This window comes from Arachis duranensis, chromosome 9 (assembly GCF_000817695.3).
Source record: "Arachis duranensis cultivar V14167 chromosome 9, aradu.V14167.gnm2.J7QH, whole genome shotgun sequence".
NCBI classification, from domain to species: Eukaryota; Viridiplantae; Streptophyta; class Magnoliopsida; order Fabales; family Fabaceae; genus Arachis; species Arachis duranensis.
Window position 1 is genome coordinate 117,381,913 of NC_029780.3, and position 16,441 is coordinate 117,398,353.

The 16,441-nt window shown below is 33.0% G+C and overlaps 2 protein-coding genes across 2 annotated transcripts; both read right to left on the bottom strand.

Moving 5' to 3' along the window:
• Positions 1–1,767: 1,767 nt before the first annotated feature.
• Positions 1,768–3,369, bottom strand: LOC110275785 (putative F-box/LRR-repeat protein 23). The gene is made up of 2 exons (XM_021132051.2): positions 3,041–3,369; positions 1,768–2,380 (listed from the first exon to the last, which is right to left on the bottom strand). The coding sequence occupies exons 1-2, from the start codon at positions 3,367–3,369 to the stop codon at positions 1,768–1,770; spliced, it is 942 nt and encodes a 313-aa protein (XP_020987710.1).
• Positions 3,370–12,413: 9,044 nt separating this feature from the next.
• On the bottom strand, positions 12,414–14,436 carry LOC107467857 (putative F-box/LRR-repeat protein 23). Its single transcript, XM_052254437.1, has 3 exons — positions 14,108–14,436; positions 12,842–12,999; positions 12,414–12,778 (listed from the first exon to the last, which is right to left on the bottom strand). Exons 1-3 carry the CDS (start codon positions 14,434–14,436, stop codon positions 12,414–12,416), a joined length of 852 nt encoding a protein of 283 aa, XP_052110397.1.
• Positions 14,437–16,441: the final 2,005 nt, after the last annotated feature.

Genomic DNA, 16,441 nt, shown 5'->3' on the forward strand with positions numbered 1-16,441 from the left:
AACGAGATGTTATTTGTGAGACGGATTGTGTGGAAGCATTTAATCTTGTTACTCAAGATGGTTTTGGGTTTATTGATCCATTGGTGCTCAAAATAAGAGATATCATGCATTGGAATTGGCGTGTTGACTTTCGTTTGATTATGAGATACAAATACGGTGGCAGATACTATAGCAAAGATGGCGATGAAGTTACAACTTTCGCATGTGGAGCTTCTTTCACCTTGGGAAGAGTTTAAAAATAGTCTTAAACGGGACTGCTCCTCTATTTAAGCAGTTCCTTGTTTTGTTTGTTTTGTTTTTCTTTGTTTAATTTATTTCAATCACAAAAAAAAAACAGAAATTTGTGGCACATGAATTCAATTTATTAAAATAACGTGAACCAAAAAAAGAATTTCAACAAGTTTATGCTACTTCAATTTTATTTTCTAGTTTCTAAAAAAACGTGTATCAAAGCACTATCAGTTGAGTCTCTTTGAATAATTTTACTAAGAAAGAATCTAAAAAACTAATTAGGATGCAGTTAATTTGGAGTTAATTAATTAAGAAAAAGATTTTATTTTTAATTTTAAAATTCAAAAAATTAGAATAGTAGAGAATTATTTTTTTTTTTTATAAAAGATATATATATATATATATAACTTGGTCGCAAACTATGATAACCAAGTGAATGGTGATTATAGGTGGCTATTGATAACTTCAAGTTGACTGACAAATATGGGAGTGATGCCTGACAGTTAGAACTTAAAACACTAATCAAAATGTTAAGTTATATCTTAATCGTGTTTATGACTAATCCAGATGTTCAAGATATGGTGGGGTAATCATAAGGTTTTGAAGGGTGGCAAACATTGCGAATATGAAGCGAATCAACTACATTGCATGAAGTTTAAGTTGTCTGTTACAGTTGGAAACCTTAACCAAAGTTACAATATGTTACAGGTGAAGGAGAAATGTGTATGTGGTGATTTTTGGGGAGAGAGGAGGTTAACGAAGATTGAGAAAGACAGTCCAAAACAGGTTCATTCATTCAGAGGTGGAACCCTAGTTCTTTCCCGAGACTTTACCAAGCCAATCACTCACTGTGTTTTTCATTTCGATCCATTTTAATTTTATATTCATTTATTTATTCCTATATTTTTATAGACTTGGAACTCTGAAATTGTCCTTTTGAAGACCGTATAATATTATTCCAGCAAATTTATTGTTCATATCCGACCTCTTTAAAGAGGTTGGACACGATGAAATGAGATAATTTCCAAAGAAAATGGGCAGTTTGTGCTTATTTAAGAAAGTAATTGTCTTTCCAAATTTCTCTAACTATCTCTATCTTCTTTAAAAGATAAGTCTTAACAAATTCCCAAAATAAAGAAAATGGTTATCCTTTAGTGAAGATGGAACTACTCTAGCAATTGTTATCTACTCTACTATAAATACATCGACACCCATAAAGTATATACACGTTCTACTCTATTAAAAATCGAAACTCTAGCAAGTCGAACGCTGAATGCATACAAAAGTATCCAGACCTCACATCAGACGTTACCATACAAAGAAATTCAAACGTAATTCTCCAAACAGTTATATTATTAAAAAACTTCAAACAATTATTTATTTCTGACGAGAGATGAAATCAAACAAATAAAATAAACACGACCTATATAGAAAATTATAATTTTAAAAAAGAAAATACTAGACTGCAATAATTCATGTGCATCTTCCATTTCATAATATATGTTTTTTCGTCATTAATTCTGCATTCTTTTTTCTTCACCGTTTCTTCTTGCTTTTGGATTTAACATTATTCTTCTTTCCCGTACTTGATCCTGAATTAATTCTTCTTGTTTCTCGTTTTTGAGCTTCTTGTTTTTGAGCCCGCTTCTCATTTTCATAGTCAAATACTTCATCATCGTATGCGGTTTCAAAGCAAAGTCCCCAAAATTGAAAGTCATCACAAGGTGCATCTGGATCCCTCAAATCTTTTAATTGTTCATCACATCTTGTCCTCAATTTCCCCTCCAACTTGACATGACAACATAGGCGTAAATCCAAAGATTCAAGATGAGGACAACCATCAAGAATGGCGCTCAAGCCACTATTGTCGAGGTAGTTTTTAAAAAGTTGGAGATGGCGTAAGTTTGACATATTTTGTGCAATAACAAATGCTTCTTTATTACCGCCAGCATTGTTGTTATACTTGAATGATTTTAGAAGAGGACAACGTCGGCCAATTGCTTCTAAAGCAATACTAGATACTTCGAGACAAAGGGTAATATCAAGTTCCTCCAACAATGGAAGCTTTTCAGCCATCTCACATAATCCTTTGTCTGAAATTCCATGGAAGCATTGAACAAGTCGCAGGCGTTGTAATTTATGACATCCTCTGTTAAAAATTACCATACAAACGGTTAGTTTTTAAATTCATAAATAATTTGTCTAAGTTACTTATTCAGACAACTCAACAACAATACACCGTAATCATAACAACCAGCAAGAGAAACAAAACACGACAATAATTCATGTTGGTACTCTCTATTAACATTTGAACTTCACTTAGAGAAGTAACACTAAAGATGCTATTTTTTAACAACCATATTATGTATATAACCAAATTAATTACTAGAATAAAATATATATTAAAATACAAACTACACACTAAAAATAAATTACACTGATTTTAATTGTTAATTTTAATTTACAAATAACAATTTTTATCTACTTTTATATATGCATGAATTCTAATTAATATCTTACTAGTCAAGAAATATAAAAGTGGGGATAATAAGACTGACACTGCAACAAGATAAAAAGGTGACCCTCATGAGATTAAGACTCGTGAACAATCTTTAATAATAAAGTTTGTAATTCATGAAACTTTTAACAATTTTTAACAATTGTAATTCAAGTTGAATTCTTCAACTTAATTACAAATTATCGATGATCTTATTATAATTATCAATACAAACATCACATTAAAAATCATATGCCAATAAATGTTAAAAAGTAATTTTATACAAATAAAAATGTGAAACTTTAAACTTACGAGTCAATTATATATTTGAGGAGATCATCGGTACCAAAGTATTCGATACTTATGTCTACCAACTGGCCACAACTACGATCAATTGCATGGCGGCACATCTTCTCCAATTTATAGTCCACCGAATTGCGAATCCCAATATTGCACATGTTGATGGTGCGCCACATGAGCGGATCCATGCAGATGCGCCACCATTTGCGACACACAAACTGAACGCTGGTTAAGATCTGAAATGTGGTAAGTTTCTCAATGATCATCAAAGTGAGGTCGTTCGGAAGATCCAACCAATTTAATTGCTTCGCAGGCCCTGCATTAATGGATCGGTGGTCCATTGTGATTTGGAAAGTTCACAGGTAGGCAAATGAGGAATTAGGGTTTGAGTTAGTTGTGATTTTTTAGGAATAGATTTTGGTGTTGGTGTTGATGTTGCCCCCCGCTTATATATCGCGCGATTTATATTTGCTAATTAATTTGTTTTTCTTTCTCCCGAACCGTTTTACGTGCGCCTCAAGTTCTAACTGATGCCTTCATCCACAATAATATTTAGACTGAATACATAAAAAAATAGTTTGAAATCTGAATAAACAAAAATAATATGTTTCTTTTTTTTTCAGTTTATTTTAATTTTGGAAGTAGATTTTTTACTTTGCCAACAAGTTATAATTCAAATGACATGGTTTCTCCATACTCACCTTGAGATCGCAGATTTAAATTTCACTCCTAACTTTGAAAAAAAATAAATTTTTACGGTAAAAAATATTAGAATTAATAGAATTTTTTTTAGAATTAAGAATATCTGTAATTAAGAACCTAATTAGATTTTTAAATGTATAAGTTAAAAAAAATACTATGTTAACTCTAATATTTTTTACACAAAAATAATTCAATTACAAAATTAAAAATAATATAACAATAAATATAAACCTTCGTAGAAATGTACCATCATCGATATTTATTCGTAACGCGTGAGTGTCTTCTGTGTCAACCATGTCTTAATAAAAAAAAAAATTTAAAAATTAATTTATATTTTAATATTAATAAAATATTAAAATATTAAAATATTATAATTATATGTCTACGTATTATGTATCATTGTTCGTCATATACTTATATTACTGATAATCCTTTTGATCATTACTCTTTTAAAAATCAATTATGACTTTAATGTAATTAGAATTATTTGTTTTTACTCAAATAATTACCATATTTCTATTATTATTTTACACCAACTAATTGATCACAGAAGGCTTGGAATCAACCATTAGTGACAACTCACTTTAAGTCTTTAACCCTGAAACAGTACAACCAAAAACTTGCATATTTGTTTTAGCAGATATAGTGTTACCGAAACACACTTATTTTTGAGAGCCAAAGAAAGTCTCCTGAAAAATTTTTGTCTTAGGCGCTTAAACTTGCTAACGAATATGGTCTCTCAATTTTCATACTCATTTCTCTTCTTAAACTTTTTCTTTTTTCTTCTTCTTCCTAAGTTTTTTCTTCTATGTCGGTAAAGAAGCTCTAATTAGTTCTTTTGGGATAATCTCTCAATGTTTCAGACAACATCATTTTATTGTAATTGATTTAATTTCAATTCAATAAAATATTTTTACCTTTAAAAAAAAAGAAATACTTCCATTGTCACACAATTTTGAAAAATGTTATATTTACGTTGTTCTTTTTGTATATTTTTATTTTAAGAATTTAAAATAAAATTAAAAGTTATCTTTTATATATATATATATATATAAGGTGTGAAAAAATGGTTTTCAATATTAATGACCAAGCATATACTAGCTAATTAACTAAGTGGTGTAACTATGGTTTGAGGGTGATGTCCGTGGAAATTAAAGGAAGGAGAGGATAGGTTTCTTTTCTTTTCATCCTTGGTTTGAGGGTGATGTCCGTGGAAATTAAAGGAAGGAGAGGATATGTTTCTTTTCTTTTCATCCTTAGCCATGGTTAAACATTGATGGGTTTAAGTGAACTAATGGTTTAGTTTATCTTAAGGTTTTTTATAAGAATGACTAAGGCATTAGTTTGATTTATCCTATGGTAAGAGTATTTTGGGTTAAGAATAGAAATTGTGATCATGTACCAATTGTTGATTGATGATGCATCTAGGATTATTCCTCTGCTAATTTGTTATTCAGTGAACTTAATAAATTAATAAAATAAAGAAAATTTGATTATAGTGGTAATTGATTAATTACCCAAAACTTATTGTTTAGAAAAGCTAAAAAGTTTTAGCGTCGCAGATTATAATTTTAACTTACTACCTATGTCGCATGTATATTTAAACCTATGCGTGTTGGCACACGTCATGAGGAATGAGAAATCTCAGGTCTCATGGGGTAGGGCAGGTACAATATGCAAGAAGCAACTAAGTCAATCCCGACTCGATTTTCTCGGTCATTAAGTATTTATCGACAAACACGACAGGCTGAAACTCCCTCAGGAGAATATTGCCAAAAGATGTTGGGATTTTGAGACGTCTCCACCATTTGAGATCGGAACGTTAGAAGACGAAGCCAACCATCACCTCATACAAAGATCGCTTTGAGAATAAACTTGGTTTGTTCAAGGAACTTGGCTATTATTGACTAAGTCAAAAAGTTAAGAGACTCGAGGTGGGGCATTATTCTAGATAAGAATAGAACCCGTTAAATGCTTGTTAAGTAAGGTCATTAAATCATGAGCTTGTTAAATTGAGAACTATTCTGGACAAGAATAAAACCCATTAAATGCTTGTTAAATAAGGTCATTAAGTTATGAGCTCGTTAAATTGAAAACTATTATGGATAAGAATAAAATCCATTAAATGCTAATTAAGCGAAGTCATAAAGTCATTATCTCGGTAACATGATATTGATTCAACGGTAATCACTAAAAGCATTGTTATACTAATATCGAAAGAACGGTAACATGTAAAGATGTAATTATAAAATTTAAAGGCAATAAGGTTTAAATAAACTTAGCTTAAATAAGTTCAAAATAGCTAAGAGCTACTTGAGAAAACGAAAAAAGAACTTGTCCACAAAACAAACCAAAGTACTGAGTGTAAAAATTTTATTTGGGCTTGGTCCATCAAATTCGAGTATTTTTTTACAAAGTCGCTAAGTCAAAAAATTCGAGTTGGGGCACTATTTTGGACAAAAATAATACTTGAGATTATGATTAAATGAGAATATTACGTTACTAGTTAACATGTATATTACATTACCAGTTAACGAGTATGTTATATTACTAGTTAATATGCATGTTATAAGACTAATAAAGTCACAAAATCACGAAATTGTCAAATCATAACATTAAACGCATACATTAAAAGCAATAAATGTCTAAATCGTTATCTCATAAAAAATATAAATAAATAAAAAAAGAAAATTTAATAGATAGTTTTTTTTCAATACACTATCACTTAAAATACTACTAATTTAAATATTAAAGTATTTTAAAAATTATTTTTTGGTCTAATTTTAACATTGTCAGATTAAAATTTTCGAATCTCATTAGTTACCTCAACAAAAATACAAACAGTCATATAATTTTATTCTTAGATATTACATCTCTGAAGATAATTTTTTTAGGAATGAAAATTCCCGAGATTACGAGGTACTAGTTTGCAAAGGGGCAAGAGTGGGTGTGTTTTGAATCTTGATGAAGATGCTGCATTGCTTTGTTGTCATCTTGAGGGTGTCCCTTGAGTAGAACACCGAATATGTCACTTGGATCATAATAAATTTCAACCTCTTCAGCTCTCAAAGTCTCATCAACCTGTAAAAATACTCGGATATAGTGGTCAGGCTACGCATTAATTACTCACTCTTTGGATAATATAAATAAGTGTGTGAATTTCAATTATGTATTAATGTATAATAAATGCGTTGTCTTACCAATTTTTTCTAAAAGGAATTTATAGACTTCTTCCTCCACGCGAATGAATTATTAATTGAAAAAGTGAAGGGGCAGTTTTATTGAAATTTGGTTAGCAGTTAATTAGTAAAAGTAAAGTGAATGATTTCTTATTTTTAGATGAAATTTTACACTATTAAAATTATTAATAATGACTAATTAATAATTACAAATCACACAATTTATTGGCCCTTAACATTTCTCTTATTAATTTATTTATTATGTATTTTTAGAACATATATTAAGATTATAAAATAAAAAAATTATTAAAAATATAAAAAATTAAATTTTCAATAAATTTATTTTATATTTATTAAATAAAAATATTTAAAATTTTTTACTAATAATAAATTTATTATATATCTTAAAAACATATATATTAACTAAATTCTAAAAAAATATTATAGAATTAACTGAATAAATATAGTGCGGTTTATCGAGCTTCAATTGGTGTGTGTTAATTGTAGAAAATCAATTTTCATAAGGAATTGTTTTATCTCCTTATGTTGGAGGTGTGTTGCGACCTGGGTAGTTTTTCACCCTCGAAGTTAGACACTTTGTAGTAGCCCTTTTCTAAGATTTCAGTAATCTTAGAAAAAACCTTTTTGATCTTTGTTTTGAAAAACCTTTTTCTTGGCTGACTGTCCCTTTCTTTTAAGTTAAGTTTTCCTTAACAACTCGGGACAGCCTTTTGCCTTAGTGCTTTCAATAGGTTTCCTGATCTCTTTTTGGTATTCCTTATACTCAATTTTTGATTTATTGAGCTCTTATGATTTAGGTTATTTTTGCGATGCGTTTCCTTTTTTCTCGGTTTTTCCGACTTGTAAGTCAGATAATTTCCGAGTTTATTACGATCGACTTTTATAACCTCTTTACACCGACTTGTACCTCGTCGTTTTATCCTGACGACCATCTAGGTCGGTTCATGGGATTTTCACGCTTTGTCGAGCTTAAGTCGGTGCGTTTCGTAGAAAGAAAGAAAAACGAGAAGGAATTTATAAGAGATAAAAGATCTTTATTTATTTGCGAAGGTACTTTTATTGCTACTAAGGGTTTTTCACTATCTATGATCCCTTAGTCTCTACTATGATGCTCGTTAAAAACCCTTCTTCAGAAAAAATCCTTTAATTTTTGGGAAAAAATCATGAAGTTGGAAAAAGAGTATATCAGGGAGTAGAGTTTGCTTTTAGCTATAGTACCTTTTCATGTTACAAGCATGTCACGACCTTGGTAGCTCGGTGCTGTTTAAGTCGGTCACCTTGTAATAACCTTTTCCTAAGATCTCAGTAATCTTGTAGGGTCCTATCCTTTTTGTTGTCAGCTTTCATTCGCCCGAACTCAGTAGCCTGATATTTTTTCTTATCAAGATGAGGTCTTTTGCGGCGAATCTCGTAGCCATCCTTTGTCTCAAGAGCTCTTTCCTTATCTGAGTTTGCTCTCAGGTTTCTGGAAGGGGGTCACGTTCTTCTTTCGTGCTCTAGCATCATTGTAGAATGTTGTCTTTAGTTTTTAATAATTTTGGACTTAGCTTTCATGATAAGCCAGTGCCCCTACTCGAGATCGAGCTTCATAAAGTCGGACTCGAGTATTCAGTCATGCCATTCTTGAATCTTACTATTTGTTTCTATGTGACTTTTACAAGTTATTTTGGACTCTCTTTTTGGGAGGTCGGATAACTTGTTTTATACTTGTTGTGTCAACTTAGTAAGGTCGGATACTTATCTCTTGGCTTGAGGAGGCATTCTTATAAATCGCCATCCTTTCTCAATATGTTTTAAACAAATTGTTGTGACGTCGGGTTTACATCCTCTTCGTGTTGATGTTTGATTATGATCACGCTGTCTTTAAGTTATTTGTGCAACTCGTTTTAGGCTTTGCCCCTTGCCAGTTTGATTTAGTACAAGTGGCTTAATGAGGTCGGACCACGATTTGCATTTATAACTTCTTACGCCACTTTGGATCTCATCACTTCAAGTCAGAAAAAGTGTGCATTAAGGAGTAAGGTGCGCTTTCTAGCTGTAGTATCCCTTTTGTTGTAAACATGGCACAATCTAGGTAGATTGTTTTCGAGTAAGTTGAGTATGTTGTAGTAGTTCTTTTTCAAGTCTTAAGTGACTTTGTTGGATCTTTTCATTTTGGTGTTGGCTTTTCTTCGTCCGCTTTTGGTCCGATGTCATTTTGGATCAAGACGAGGTTGTCAGTTGAGAAATTTCTTCGTATGACCTTCTCATGGCCATTTATGCTTGGGATCTGGTTCTCGAAGTTGTACCTCAAGAAAGAAGTCGGACTTTTCTTTGTAAGCTCTTAAAGGAAGTCGGATTTTTATTTGTAGACTTGAATCCTCAGAGGAGGTCAAATTATCTTCATAAGCTTGGATCTTTAGAAGAGGTCGGATTTTTCTTTCTAAGCTTGGAAAGAGGTCGGACTTTCTTTCTAAGCTTGGAGGTTTCCGACCTCATTGTAGACTCTGATCTTGGAAAGAAGTCGGAATCTCTTTCTGATATTCTTCGAGGTTTTTGACCTCATCGTAGAGTTGATCGTGAAAGAGGTCAGATTTTTTACAGACTCCAAAACGAGGTCGGATTTTTTCCTTGTCGGATCTAAAGAGGTCGGATTCTTTTGAGCAATGAGGTTTTAGACCTCATTATAGAGTCTAACCTTTAAAAGAGGCCGGACTTTCTTCGTGGGATCTAAAAGAGGTCGGATTTTCTTTGTGAGCTCCCAGCTCATCCGACCTTGTTGTAAAGTCTAACCTTTAAAAGAGGTCGGACTTTTCTTCATGAGCTCTCTAAAAGAGGTCGGATTTTCTTTGGTGAGCTACCAACTCATCCGACCTTATTGTAAAGTCTGACCTTTAAAAGAGGTCGGACTTTTCTTCATGAGCTCTCTAAAAGAGGTTGGATTTTCTTTGGTGAGCTCCCAACTCATCCGACCTTATTGTAAAGTCTGACCTTTAAAAGAGGCCGGACTTTTATTCGTGAGCTCTCTAAAAGAGGTCGGATTTTCTTTGTGAGCTCCCAACTCATCCGACCTTGTTGTAAAGTCTGACCTTTAAAAAGAGGTCGGACTTTTATTCGTGAGCTCTCTAAAAGAGGTCGGATTTTCTTTGGTGAGCTCCCAACTCATCCGACCTTTGAAGAAAAGTCTGACCATCATTCCCTCCAATGAAGACTGGGCCTTTGTCACCCCGACTTTCTTTTTTCTTTGGATCGGATTCCAGTTTTCTTCCTGGAAGACATCCATCTTTATTGGTGTGCAAACAACATCAAATTCTACCACAGGAATATTTCTTTCCATATTCATTGGCAGTGATGTAATTTGTGAGCAACCAACGAAAGATGTACCATGAGAATTCTTTGTGTTATTCACTGTTGTAATTGACAGGTGAATCCACTGAAGAAAAAACTGGATTCATCACTCCGTTGTCGGATTGGGTTGCGTTCAAATTGGCTGATGTTGTGTATTTGGAACATGCAACTGTTCCATTTCATGAGTGGGTATCATGGATTTTTCCGAGATTGTAAGTTGGCACAGATGTCATTGTCCATCCTATTTCACGAAGAGGTTGGGATTAGTCACGTTCCCTTTTCCTCTTTTTTTTTCTTCACGTAACTTCTTTTGCCAATTGAATTTTCTGAATTGAAAATTCATTTATTCAATTGGCTTTCGAGTTCATTTTTTTTTTCAAGTAACTTCTTTTGCCAATTGAATTTTCTGAATTGAAAATTCTTTTATTCGATTGGCTTTCGAGTTCGTCTTTTTTTTTTTCACGTAACTTCTTTTGCCAATTGAATTTTCTGAATTGAAAATTCTTTTATTCAATTGGCTTTCGAGTTCGTCTTGGTTTGCCTTCTACAATGGCCTTGGGATGTTGCTTTCTTCTCTTTTTGTTTGATTTAATCCAATTTAACTGTAGAAGTAGAATCATCATCCCTATTTGATATCCTCTCTCCATTAGGAGAAGTTTTTATGGGATTTCTGGTATCCATAGAAACTGTATTCCAGCTTCTTTTTAACATGCTTGCATCTTATTCATGTCGAGAGGTTATCCGACCATCTTGTTGATCATCCGCCATTATCAAGGATTGAGCTCCAGGTCCCCGACAATGGCGCCAATGTTTCGGGGCTTACCTAGAACCGGATGGTGGTTGGGCTTGTTTGTGAGGCCCAAGCGCTAGAGGAGGGTGGTCTCCGACTTGGTTTACGTCTGGGAGCCTCCTTCGGACTTGTGTGTGAGAGAGAATGGGGGGTGGTACCTGCAAAGACACTCCGATGCCTAAGTTAGCAAGGGTGTGAGCAGGTCTAGAGAGTATTGGGACTTAGTGATACCTGAGCGGTGTCAGTGTATTTGTAGTGGTGAACCAATAACCACCGTTGGAGTAGTGCCACCTTTTTAGGTGGATAACCGTCCCTTTATCTAGGGATTGTTGGGATATGGCTTCTAGAAGTGGTTAGAGAGATTTTAGGGGCAGTTACTTATTTGAATAAGTGTTATCTGCCAGCTATTTCTTGAGCCCGACTTCTTTGGAAGGAAGTCTGTGTTGAGTCCGACCTCTTTTGAAGAGGTCGGTGAATAACGAAGGCCAATCTTTGGATTGGGCCTTTTGGTGTATTTGGACCTGGGCCATACCGTTGGGTTAGGGTAGGAACAGGTTTATATAACAACATCACAACTATATGTGGTAGTTAAGTGAGGGGTGACTATGAGTGGCTTTAAAATGATGGACAAATATAGAAGTGACACCTAACAATTAAAACACTGATTAAAATCTTGTTATGTATATCTTAATAGTGCTAATGATTAATCCAAAGATGCTAATCAGAAGTTTTTTACCACCTTGGCAATGTTGGCAATATAAGAAAAACCAAATGACATAAGCGTAATTGTCATTTTTTTGTAAATTGCAACCAGATTGTTCCATATTTGTCACCTGACGAAGGATTTCAATGTATCAAGAAAAATGGTGGGCGAAGATTTTGAATCAACTATATTGCATGATTTAAGTTATTTATTGTGGTTGCATACCTTAATCCAAAGTTGTAACATATTACATAGAAAGAGAAACATATAAGTAGGAATTTTGGGAATAGAAGAGGTTGAGGAAAATTATGAAGACTGTATAATAATAATAATAATAAATGTCTCAACAAACTTATATTATTCAAGAACTTCAAACAATTTTTTATTTTTGAGGAGAGACGAAATTAAACCAATAAAATAAACATATCTATATAAAAAAATTATAATTTAAAGAAAGAAAACATCAGACTGCAATAATTCATGTGCATCTTCTATTTCATAATATATGCTTTTTCGGTTATTAATTTTGCATTTCTTTTTTTCATGTTTCTTCTTCTATTTGATTTTAGTATTATTCTTCTTTTCCCTACTTGATCCTAGAATTAATCCTTTATACGGTAATCTTGGATTTTTAATACATTCCCATATAGCATATATTTCCTCCTAATTTGCTTCATCCAAAATTTCTGCTTCTGTATATCTTTTTTCTTTCTCGGCTCTCTCAGCTTCTTGTTTTTTAACCCTCTTCTCGTGTAGATACTCATATAATGCATCATGGTCTGTCGTGTCATAGCATCGTCCCAATAATTGAAAGTCAAGGGGTGCATCTGGATCTCTCAAATCTTTTAATTGTTCGTCACATCTTGTCCTCAATATCCCCTCCAACTCAACATGGTAACACTCGCGTAAATCCAGAGATTCAAGATGAGAACAACCATCAAGAATGGCGCTCAAACCACTGTTGTTGAGGGAGTTTCCAACAAGTTGGAGATGGTGTAAGTTGGACATATTTTGTGCAATAGCAAATGCTTGTCCGTTACCATCACAAATACAACCATTGTTAAATTTGAATGATTTCAGAAGAAGTCAACCTCGACCAATTGCTTCTAAAGCAATACTAGATACATCGAAACAAGGGGTAATATCAAGTTCCTCCAACAATGGAAGTTTTTCAGCCATCTCACATAATCCTTTGTCTGAGATTCGATAGCATTTAACAAATCGCAAATATCGCAATTTATGACATCCCCTGTTAAAAATCATCATACAAACTGTTACATTTTAAATCCACAATTAATTTGTCCAAATCACTTATTCAGACAACTCAATAACAGAACACCATAATCATAATAATATACTGGGAAGAGAAACAACACACAACAGTAATGCATATTCGTACTCTCTAGAGAAGTAACAATAAACATACTAAGAATACAAATTTAAAATACAAAATACATATTAAAAATGTATTAAACAACATATATATTTATGAATAATGCTACATGTATATTAAAATTAGCCACCAAAGTCAGCCACCTGTATAAAATATATATTAAAATATAAATACACATTAAAAATAAATTAAACCACACATATATTTATACACAAATATATTGATGACTGATTTTAGTAGCTGATTTTAGTGTACAAATAATATTTTTGTATATTTATATATAAATACATAATGACTAATTTTATTAGCTGAGTAGTAAATAGATAGCACTTTTTATCCTTTATATATGCATGAATTCTAATTACTATCTTAATAATTAAGAAACACTTAGTCATGAGATTAAGACTTGTTTATAATGATAACACTTCAAAGTTCAAACATGTGTGAACAATCTTTAATTTCAATATCTTGTTCTTTATTCATGCACACTTAGTCACGTACACTTATTTAGTTAATAATAAATTTTGTAATTCATGAAGCTTTTAACAATTTTTAACAATTGTAATTCAACTTGAATTCCTCAACTTAATTATAGATTATCGATGACCTTATTATAATGAAGAAGTATAAGGAGCCAATGAAATATATGTACAATGTGCACAATAGAAATTTAGAAATGTTCGATTTAATGGGATATCAAATGTTTATTATCCTAATATCCATATGGTTGTTTTAGATAATATAGATATATTGTATTTGAGAAATTAATAGTATTTTATGGTTCATTTTTTAATTCATGTTAGACAAAATAAACAATTCATTGTGCATATTATACAGATACTCTATTCACTCCCTAGCTGAATTCAATTATAATTACCAATACAAACATCACATTAAAAATCATATGCCAATAAATGCTAAAAAATAATTTGATACAAATAGAAATGAAAAACTTTGAACTTACGAGTTAATTATATATTTGAGGAGATCATCGGTGCCAAAGTACTCGATAGTTAAGTCTACCAACAGGCCACAACTACGATCCATTGCATGACGGCACATCTCCCCCACTTTATAGTCCACTGAATCGTGCACACCAATATCGCACATGTTGATGGTGCGCCACATGAGCGGATCCATGCAGATGCGGTGCCATATGCGGCACACGAACTGAACACTGGTTAAGATCTGAAATGTGGTAAGTTTCCCAATGATCATCAAAGTGAGGTCATGCGGAAGATCCAACCAGTTTATTTTCTTGGCAGGCCTTGCAAGAATGGATCGGTAGTCCATGGCGATTTGCAAAGCTCATAGGTTTTGGTGTTGGTGTTGCCCCCAGGCCGCAGAGAAGAACAGAACTTGATAGCCTTAATGGATTAATAAATTATGTCTTTTTCATGGTCTCCAATGGAACCCTAACCCTAGAAAGCTTGACCGATCCCTAAATCATTAACAATGCATTGAAGGAGGAGGAGAAGCCAAAGGGGAGGTTTACCTGAACAGAGTGGGATAGGAGGTATGGGGAGAGAGCGCACCGAGATTTAAAGAGAGGCGACAATGGAGGAGGTTACACAGGGTTCCATTCTTCTTTCGGATGTGAAACTCGGGTCGGGTTAGGTTTCCAAAGAGGAGGCATTGAATAGCGAAGAGGATAAAGAACGGAGCGTATGGTATGAAAATATTGAGATTTCATTTTATATTTAAAATTTTCAGTTTCAAAATTCAAATTGATTGCGTCAGATTATCTTTTCGGAAAGAAGAAAAGATGATATGGCATGACATATGATGTGTGAACAAGAGACACCATGAGAATAGTGATGCATGAATGCTATGTATGACATGGAGCAAGTTGAACCATGAAACATGCTTGAACTTTGAAGCAAGGCTCAGCGCAATCTCGATTTTTTATTTTAATAAATAAAATAAAGTCAACAGTTTGACTTCACGTAAAATTAATAGCTTATGGTATTAGATAAAAATTTAGTCAAATCACTAAAATTATTTAACGATTTTCAATTATTAATTTTATGTGAAATTGACTGTACCTGAATTTTCACCATAAAATAATTATAATAATTATTAAAATAAATAATTTAAAAATATTTATCGAAATAAATAACCCAATCTTATTCGTTTATACTGTAAACGAGATAATTGTACAAATGAAATATACAAATATAAACGAGATAAGACTGAATTATTTATTTCAATAAATATTTTTAAATTATATATTTAAATAATTATTATAATTATTTTATTTATTAAAATAAAAAATCCGAGCAATCATGGTGCATGATACAGTGGATTTTCCATGAGTTTTAGCCTGAGCCTCGAACAATGAGGCACAGCATTAGCCTCCCCTCTCATACATAAGTTGCTACTTTGTTAGTGGGTTTTTTTTTTATTTTATTTTGACCTTATCTAATATTAAATATGTTCTAATTGTCTGTTTAGTAGATTTTTAATATTTGTTAATATAAAAAATATAATTCTTTATATTTTTAGAAATTATAAATTTATTAAAATAATTGTGAAATTATATATATTATTTAATAATTAATAATAAAAAAAAAAAGAAGATTTGGCGGGCTTAATCCGCCGGCCCGTAATTAGACGGAACGGTGTAAAATTTTAGGACCACCTCACTAAGTGGGACAGGACGGACCAGCCCGCGCAAAAAGGCGGGCTAGACTTTTTCGCTTGCCATCCCTAGTACACCATGACTAACCCGATCCATTTCCTTGCAACTCAGCATTTGCTACCCTACGACACGCCAAGCTTGCATTTTTCATCAATGGCAGATTTTCAAACGCAGACCAACTCCTCCGCGAAGAAGACGCTCCTGATGACAAGACTTCCGCACTTTTAGCATAACCGAGATCCTTCTCCGATTTCGCCCTCAACCGATCAACAAAGGCCGTACGACAAAGGCCGGTTGCGACCAAAACCAAAAAACTATATAATTCGGGTTGAAACACGGACTCTGTCTCAGATCACAAGTGATCTGGTTAGACGGGATACCACTTCAAACTGCAATGACTTACTGTTTTGTTTTTTATCGTTACACTTTCAGCACCCACCTAGCTTCCTTTTTTATGATTGCCTCAATGCTTCTTGGAGGGTGCGTGCACCAATTCTGGTGAAGATCATCCGCCATCTTCAGTCTCGTCACCTCATGAGCAGAACATTTTCTTTTCTCGGCAACCATGTCAGAACGCTACCATGAACACTATCCAGTAAATGCCAAATATCTTGCAGTATTGCATCCACTTTACCAATAGAGCTTCTGGACTTAATC

What these genes read in the sequence shown, in the direction of transcription:
- LOC110275785 (XM_021132051.2), bottom strand. Translation starts at nt 3,369, where the DNA reads ATGGACCACCGATCCATTAATGCAGGGCCTGCGAAGCAATTAAATTGG. An exon ending in CTCAAATATATAATTGACTC is followed by an intron (nt 2,381 to 3,040) that starts GTAAGTTTAAAG and finishes AATTTTTAACAG; the next exon opens with AGGATGTCATAAATTACAAC.
- LOC107467857 (XM_052254437.1), bottom strand. Translation starts at nt 14,436, where the DNA reads ATGGACTACCGATCCATTCTTGCAAGGCCTGCCAAGAAAATAAACTGG. An exon ending in CTCAAATATATAATTAACTC is followed by an intron (nt 13,000 to 14,107) that starts GTAAGTTCAAAG and finishes GATTTTTAACAG; the next exon opens with GGGATGTCATAAATTGCGAT. An exon ending in TTTAGAAGCAATTGGTCGAG is followed by an intron (nt 12,779 to 12,841) that starts GTTGACTTCTTC and finishes GTAACGGACAAG; the next exon opens with CATTTGCTATTGCACAAAAT.